This window comes from Medicago truncatula, chromosome 4 (genome assembly GCF_003473485.1).
Source record: "Medicago truncatula cultivar Jemalong A17 chromosome 4, MtrunA17r5.0-ANR, whole genome shotgun sequence".
Taxonomy (NCBI): Eukaryota; Viridiplantae; Streptophyta; class Magnoliopsida; order Fabales; family Fabaceae; genus Medicago; species Medicago truncatula.
Window position 1 is genome coordinate 47,745,034 of NC_053045.1, and position 9,425 is coordinate 47,754,458.

Sequence of the window (9,425 nt, forward strand, 5' to 3'; positions counted from 1 at the left end):
ATTTGGAATTATAATGAATCCTTACTATGATGAAGGTATGTTATATTATTACGTGGTCATGGAAATGCAAACATTATTTACTTTGTGGAGTACACAGATGAGGTATGTCTTAGTACTTACCTACTGGTTAAATATACAATCTTTAATTAAGAAAATTGTTATTTTTTGGATATCTCATATTACTTCATTCCATTCTTTTAGCACATTAACAAAATAGGAGAACGATGATAATATAAGTGAAGACTAGATTATTTGCAATCAAAACAAAGTAACAGGATGACAACATCATTACAGATATGAATTCACGAGTGGCTTTTATACAACAGGTATGAAAGAAAATCTATTTTTTCACACACCCACATCAATTGACTCTAATAAATTCAAACACTGAGGAACATGATTTTAGATCTAAAGAGACTGAATATATATGATTTATTCAAAAAGTTCTTTAATAAAATGAAGAAATATCTACAGATAATGTTAAGAGATTCCCGCATCGATAAAGTAAACTTGACTCTAACCTTATTTAAGAATTTTATGATATAAAATGTCTAAAGCTAAAGTATCCAATACTGAAACCTATACATGTTATGGTCACCAACTTGAAAACTTCCTATATTTCCACCTCTATGTATGTCTGCAATCTCTATCAGTAAAAACTCAAGTCAGAATTGTGACTGAGCTAACCCATTCCAATACATATATAAAACTTGGATCAATGCAATCATTCCTCTGAAGCACGAAAGCAAACCTTCTCAAAATGTAGAGACCAATCTTCCCCTAGTATGGCAGGATTCAACTCCATTGCTGCTCTAAAATCAGAGATTGATGCAGAAGCAGATCCAATTAGCTGTTGCACACTCCTATTCTGTGGCAAATAGTTCATACCAGGTTGGATGTGACCACTAAATTTATTTACAGGTTTAGAAGCCGCTAAATCTAAACAGGGTTTTATCAATCTTTTGAGGTAAACATCAAGTGCCTTATTCAATACATTGGCTGCGTCCGCTGAGATGTTACATCCCTCGGTTTCCAAGTTATGCTCCAATCTTTTCATTAAAGAATGTGTATCAGGTAAGTAACTAATACTTTCACATGTATTAGTGACAATACCAGATGGTAATCCATTATGTGCAAGTCTTTGTGCTCTATTACCATAGGTAGGAAGAGCAAGAGGTGCTCGTATAGGGCTCCTAATAATGGCTAGGCGTTCAGAATCACGATCAACCTCTTTCCCATACTCCACAGAAACAGGAAACCTTTTGCCTGCAGATAGTGGATCTGTATCCCTTTGCTGCTCTTGAATTTTAGGACTCTCAATAATGGTCATTTCAGAATCACGATCAACTTCTCCACATTCCACAGACGCATGAAGCGTGTTGCCAGCACATTGTGGATCTGTATACCTTGGCCGCTCTTGAATTTTAGGACTCTTAATAATGGTCATTTCAGAATCACGACCAACTTCTTTTCCACATTCCACAGACGCATGAAGCGTGTTTCCAGCACATTGTGGATCTGTGACCCTTGGCTGCTCTTGAATTTTAGGAGTTGAATTACTTTGCAGCTCCTGAATTTTAGGAGTAGAATTAATTTGCGGCTCTTGAATTTTAGGAGTTGACTTAATCTGCGGCTCTTGAGTTTTAGGAGTTGAATTTTCAAATCCAATGTTGTTGTTCTTCCTCAGAGGAGCAAGAGGGGGACGACCTCTAAATCTGCGGTCACGCAAATTTGGAGTCCTACATTTTCGAGGAGATTGAGGAAGATTCTTGCATAGAGGCTGAAGACTGTTACACCCATTTGGCGTTTTCACATTCAGAGGAGCTTGAACACTGTTCTGTCTTGGCAGGGCTGTCTTGGGGAGAGATGCTTTCTTCAAGATTGACTTGAGGAAATGATTATGAAGTGTGATATTTTCTCTCCCAATAGTTGCTATGCAGATCCTGTCAAAGTCAGTTTTGGCAATTTTGAGACTGAGAAAACTTGAGAGAAGATTAAAGTACTTGCATGATCTCACACCACCGAGCCTCCTTTGAATCTGTAACTTTTGTTCTAATGTGTTTATAGGCGGAAAATACCGTGCCGCTGGCATCCTGTATTCAAAGTTATCACTATAATCAGAATAAAAACATTATCTCATTAAAGAGAAAAACATGACACGACTTTCATATCGAGAAAAAATCATAACTCCATTTCAATCATTAAAGAGAAACACGACAAGATACTAATATAGCGAAAAATTCATAATTCCATTTCAATCAATTAAAGAAAAACGCAGCCCTCATAGAGCGGAACATTCATCATTCGATTTCAAAACAGACAAAACCCAACTACAGATTTCTTAAATTCATCAATAAAAACAAACATTGACAGCTGAAACAAATTGAAACACTGCTTCTAAAAGATCAAACAAACAAAAACCTAGAAAATAAAATTTACAAAGCTAAGAAAAGGAAATCATAAATCTTAAAGCAAATGAACAGTTTCGAAGTTCAACAAATTTAACGGAAACGATAAAGGTAAACAACAATTCATCCATTAATGCATCAAAACAGTAGTTTTATTACTTCAAGTCAATAATTAGAGATAAAATTCAATGCTATAACTGACGAAAAATACTGAACTGCTAGCATCCTGTTTCCACAATTTATCACTATAACCAGAATCAAAACCTCGTCTCATTAAAGAGATACACGACAAAACCCTAATATAGTGAAAAATTCATTTCTATTAACCACCAACAAAAAAATCACAATTGGTACTTTCAACTGCCGAACACAGAGTAAACTACAATCAGATCAACGACATAGTATCAGCGTTCAACTAATTTACAGGAAACGATAAAGCAAACAACTATTCATCAATTAACAAATCAAAACAATAGTTTTATTACTTCAAATCAGTAATTGGAGATGAAACTCAATGCTATAATTAGCGAAAAATACCAGACCGCCCACATCCTGTTTCCACAAGTTATCACTATAATCAGAATCAAAAGCTCATCTTATTAAAGAGATACATGACAAAACCCTAATATAGCGAAAAATTTCTAATTCAAACAGAAACAAAACCAAATTTCAAATTTATTAAATTCATCAATAAAAACTACAAATTGACAGCTGAAACAAGTCGAAAACTAAACCTAAACCTAAAACTTAAATTTTTCAAAGCTAAAAAAGAAATCCACACAACTTAACTTAACTTCCATTCACCACTAATCAAAAACACCATTGGGGATTGGTAGTTCGACAAATTTGAGCTAAGGATTAAAGGAATTGGAGTACCCGGATTCAAACCTTGATGAAGGACAAAAACACTAACCTAATAACTAATCAATCACCAACATTGATCAATTAAAACACAATTAAAACCAGAATTGGCACTTTCAAAGTTTCAAGTATCGATCACACTCATCACAGTTTCAAATAATATTCTACTTAATTAACGAAAGCAATAAACTTTAACAACAATTCACCAATCAATGCATCAAAGCAGTGATTTCATTTCTTCAAATCGATAATTGAATAAACCCGATTCACAAAATTGATAAAAGAAACCAAAACTGAAAAAATCAATGAAGCGAGAGAAAAAAAACAGAGAATTGAAGTAAAAGAAGAGAATGCGATACCTTGAAGGATGAATCGAAGAGTCCAGAGTGAAGTGTTAGGGTTGCTTCGATTAGGATTTAGGGCTTTGGAAGATTGAAATTAATTTTATTTAATTAATTAATCTAAGAAGATAGTACGAACTAGTAAGTTGTAAGTATTTATGGTCAAAGACACGTGTGGGCGTGTGGGTTTAAGCCGCAAAGCCCAAATTAAGGGGTGTGTGCCAATCATGAGACGAAGAATTTAAAAAAACACATGACATGGAGTGTGTATGTGTCTGACTTTGACTTGGAGGAAGGAATCTTATGGAACATAGATTCATATTTCACCACTCAACCCCAACATCCCTTTCAATCAAATCAAATCAAATTCTTTTAATTTTAATTTTTTGTTACATTTTATTTTAAGGAATCTTGGATACGAGCATGATTGTTGGAAGGAAAAACTCCACTCTTCGACGAAGATTAATCACAAAATTTTACAGATAAAGTCGATAATCATTTCGTGTCAACGAAACTATTATCAAAATTATAATTTTGATTTTTCTAGAAATTGTAACATTGTTTTTTGTAAGTTGCTTTTAACATTACTCGTCTTTAAATGGGTAAACATGAAAAACATAAAGGACTATTGCTTGAAGAAATTTTTTAGATTTACTAAAAATAAGAAAATGTTATATTAATATGAATCAAAAATTTATTTAACCTAAAAGTTTATACTTTCGTCTCGAATAAGGATGCAATTTGACCTTCAAAAGTGTAAATATCGGTTAAAATAGTTTTTAAATTTCACAAATTGACGAATACGTTCTTAGAACTATAAATCATTAGTCAAAATGATTCGTCTTAAATAAAATGTGATCTTAATTTAAATCTTATATCAATGACACATCACCAAAAACTTATGCGGCACATAAATTCATGAATGTCATGTGAACTCAAAAGTTTTTTTTTTTTAGTAATGTGAACTCAAAAGTTATCACCTGGATATATAAACATGTTAATATTTTTTACTACATAAATTTCATTTGCGATTTAGTATATGATGATATGAGATCGAAAGCATATTGTTCCACCAAAAATCGAATTTGGGTTCTCCCAAATTGTTCATGCTTGATGAAGCTTATTAACTATTTGAGTTCAATTGCTTGGTTAAAAAAAAAATTCAATGTTTGGTACTCCATTTTTAGTTCCCAACAAAATTTTATCATCACTTTTTAATTTTGAACTTTTAAAGCAGAATTATCTAATGATTCACTTTGCATATTACTCAACTAAATTTTCAATGCTTTTAAAAAAGCATCTAATTATATTACACAACTAATTATATTAACTTTATAGAAATTAATTATTAATTATATAGGGTTAGAGGATGATGAGAGCTAGAGCGACTTAATGTTATAATGGAACCTCATCAAGTAAATATTAGTAATATTTATTTCTTAATCTTTTTTCCCTAACTAAGACACAAGTTAGCTTAATTTTATTTTTTTTATAACTAGAACACAAATTAACCTGACCTAATATAATAATAAACTATGATCCCTTAGATTTGCTGAGTGTATGGTTGGGTGTAAAATCGTTTGTCCTTTGAAAACCATACCTAAATGACTATTTGTAGGAAATAATATATTTTCGCATGTTTTTTTATCTCACTCTTCGTAATTCATGTTCCCATTCTTTATTCATGTTCCAAAAACGTGTGCTTTTGCCTCTTACAATATAAGAGATCCCACATCATTTTCTTTGGGCCTACTCTATCCACATCATGTGGAGTTTATGTTACAATTATTTACTTTTTAGATTGAACATTTACACAACTCCCTCTCTCACACTAATTATAATATATATATATATAGGGGGCATATCACATGAGAATGACTAACTTATATGAGAATGGTGAGAATAAATTGCAGCAATCGGATTAAAAGCAATGAATGAGATTAAAACACTACTTAAGTGACTCATGTACCAGGCATGTGACCATTCTCTCCCTCTTTTCCATCCATCATTCACGCGCGCGCTTCTTCCTCATAGCTATTGCTTGATTCTACACAAATTCATAATTAAGAAATAAGACTTGAAACAAAAACTGGCATAACAGGAAGGAAGCAACGCAGTCACAGATGACTGGTTGCCTGACACTTACACACAGAAAATCCCTTGTAAGTTATGGTATGAGTAGAAGCAAAGAAAAACCGAGCACAAGGCCAGTCACCGGTATCATCTTACTACATTATCTATCTTAACATAGGATTTCAAGATATAGAGTGTTCATAAATTAATCTAGTACAATTTTGTTTTCAGGGTGGTGTGAACTCCATATAATACACTTAAAATTAAAGGATTTCTTATTTTATGTCAATCTATTAGAATTTGCGTCTTAATTGTTTAAAATATATATGTTACTTTAGTTATGTGTAGTAATGATTTTAGGATACCTTCAGAATAAATTACACTCATGAAAACTAACGAAAAGGAACTCTTAAGAAAATATAACATAGAGACTAGGCAAGTGCACAAAACATCAAAACCAAAATAGCTACACACCAAAATCAACATAGACCAAAACAGACTTAGGTTATAACAAAATTAAAAGTCCAGTTCACAGACAAGACAGTCCTTTGTGTGTTATATACATGTGCCATTAAGAAGTGAATTAAGAATTTACTACTCTATGATATTTTGGAAGTTTGATTGCACAAATACCAAACCAGCAACACTTAGAAAACGCAACGCAGGAAAGAACCCTCAAAATCAAAATTGAAATTGAGAAGAAGAAATTGAAATAATCCAATCCCTAAATCACAAAAAGAACTTAAGTAATTAGAAGAAATTAGATGGAATTTGACATAAGGGGATGAAATATGATATTCGAAAGAAGGTATACAAGAATCAGTGAAGTGGAACCGCAAATTCAGAAAAGAGGGAGAAGAAAAATCAGTGACAAACATGAATGAAGAAGCGCACGCTTGAATGATGGAAAAGAGGGAGAGAATGGTCACATGTCTGGCACATGAGTCACTTAAGTGGTGTTTTAATCTCATTCATTGTTTTTAATCTGATGGCTAAAATTTATTCTCACCATTCTCACATAAGTTAGTCATTCTCATGTAATATGCCCCCTATATATATATATATATATATATATATAAACACATTTTTAAATTAAAATATATATTTATTAATTTAAAAAAATACTCATTTGCAATATATACTTACTAATTTATTTTATAATTTAAAAAGTAAACAAGGCCGATTTGAGATACATTTAGACAACCGCCTCGGATCTCATAAAATATAAATATATCAATTTAAAATATATATATTCATCATTATTGCTACAAATTTATCTTAGGATATGAAAAGTGAACAAAAATGATTTAATGAAAAATCACCATGACAATCACCATAAAAAAATACAAAACTTTTACTTAATTATTTTTTCATATTTCTAAAACTAAAATTATCTAAAATAGATACTAACTGAAATTAATCACATTAAATTATTAAATGATTCGTTATTCTAAAATGTCTGAAAAATAAAATTTAAACTAAAATTTAGTAATTTTACTAAAATGTTATTATTAACATTAAAAAAAAAAAAAAACTCATCTTAACTTTTGTCTTAGACTTTCATATAAATTGGGTCGACCTCAAGTAAAAAATAAACACATTTGCATAAAGGAAATTTTCTAACACTTTTTTTTAATTAACTTTTTCTTAAGATAGCGTCATACCTTCACTTTTCAAGTTCAATGTTGATATATCCTTCACTTGAAGTAAAATAAACACATTTGAGGAAAGGAAATTTTCTAACACTTTTTTTAAATTAGCTTTTTCTTAAGATAGCGTCATACCTTCATTTTTCAAGTCCAATGTTGATATATCCTTCACCTTAAGTAAAGTTTTGGAAGTAATGCAAATACGTACCTCTTTAACCCACTTCATAATGAACTTTCAATTTCTCTTTTAAAACACATCACATCAACCATGAAGGTTGCACGAAGACCAAGTTAGGCCAACCAACCATCATGTGATTTATGATATTATAAATAAAATCTTGGAAATAGTGTATATTTAATTTTGAAAGCTTTAAATATTATCTTTTTAACTTGTGCATTTATTCATTAATTCTTTTTTTAGCTTCTTAATTTGTGTCCGTAGAGCACAAGTTAACATAACCCTAAATAATATTATTAAATCTTACAACCGCAATCATAAGATGCATACTTGTTTAAACATAGATTGATTAAAAACATCTCTAGGCAAAGCCCATAATTTGACATGGCCACACTCCATTAGCCATATTTGAGAATTAAAAACCTAATTTAGATGACTCATAGCTTTTCTATTTAGTTGAAATCATGTGAATTTTGAAAGTGGTTGAAACACAAGAAAATAAATTTGAATTGTGTTGTCCGTTTTAAAATCTTTCTTAAATGAGAACCTTTTTACACAACTCTTCTTGAAAGTTTTTCATACACATGTATTTCTTTATCAAACCATTTAACTTCATTATAGAACAACATAAAACTTGAGTTTTTTTAGGGAACTTGAGTTAAATCATAAAGAACTTCTGAAAGTAAGTAAAGAGACAAAGGAAGAGATAAAGACACGGTATGTTTATATATAACAGCTCATAGTCAATAACCTGACTATTACCTCTAGTTTCATCTTTGGAGATATTTGTCCTTGGTACAGTTGAGGACATACTCTACTATAATCAATCGATTACAATCACCATAATATCTTCTGCAAATCTTACTATACTCTGGATTTTCTACGAAGCATCTGATTCCCAAAGTCATTTGCAACTTATCATCTGTCTACATCAAAGATTCTGACTTGGTGTGAATCTACTCCATTTTTCAAAGACCCTAGCTACATTTGAGCCCTTTTGGGAGTCAAATGTTTAACATATCTTCAATACTTGTTTTTTGATCACGCAAATATTTTGACTTACTTTGTGTGACTCTTTTCATGCTTTGACTAACCTTAACTTGAGTTTTCAAGGCTTGCTTCATTTGAGTTGCATGACCAAACGATAAACATATTCTTTTCTTTGTCATTTACGCTTCTTGGTGTGTTCAAACTTTCTTGATAAAGACGATTGCATACTTTATCTTGCTAGTATATATTCCGCACACTTGAACACATAATCAGGTCACAAATGATTACTTTACTTTGCACTCGTCAAAACACCAACTGAGAGGTATAACGAGGCTCGAACTCATAACTTTTAAGTTCAAGATCTTTCTATTTACCACCATGTCAAATCCTTAGAGTTGAAAACATGAGATATTTTAGTTATAAGATAATTAATGTAAATTATAATATTTGATGCTAATACATTAATGTAAATTATGTTGCAATAGTCAATTTAAAACCATGCATAGAAGATTGGTTGGACAAAACTTGGACATGGTATTGAACTTGGAGGCGTGGTATGTTTTTAACCGGGACAAATATAAAATGTGATTGAGTTGGAAACATGACTTTGTTGATTTGATCCCTAAAGGGGTAGGTGTGATTCATGGGTATGGGTGCATGATACTACTCATGGATTTAGTGTGAAATCAGCTTATAGAGAAAATATGAAGGTTTTTCCTCAAAAACATTTCTTTACAACTTCTCTTTATTTCTCTTGATTCTTTCTTATCTTCTCTATTTTAATTTCTCTCAATCTTCTTTCTCCTCCCACCTTTGCTTTTGCAGGTACAAGAACAAAGATCTAATTTATTGTGACACTATGATTGTTCATGGAAACAAAATACACTGATTAATAAAAACAAAATCTAAAAACACCATAAAGACA

At 31.3% G+C, this 9,425-nt stretch overlaps 1 protein-coding gene across 1 annotated transcript; it reads right to left on the reverse strand.

Annotated features, from left to right (window-relative positions):
* Positions 1–522: 522 nt before the first annotated feature.
* Positions 523–3,815, reverse strand: LOC11407762 (uncharacterized). Its single transcript, XM_003608427.4, has 2 exons — positions 3,629–3,815; positions 523–2,093 (listed from the first exon to the last, which is right to left on the reverse strand). Exon 2 carries the CDS (start codon positions 2,090–2,092, stop codon positions 725–727), a length of 1,368 nt encoding a protein of 455 aa, XP_003608475.2. The 5' UTR covers position 2,093; positions 3,629–3,815; the 3' UTR covers positions 523–724.
* Between the last annotated feature and the right edge of the window lie 5,610 nt (positions 3,816–9,425).

Coding starts and splice junctions, on each gene's coding strand:
- LOC11407762 (XM_003608427.4), bottom strand. CDS start 2,092: ATGCCAGCGGCACGGTATTTTCCGCCTATAAACACATTAGAACAAAAG.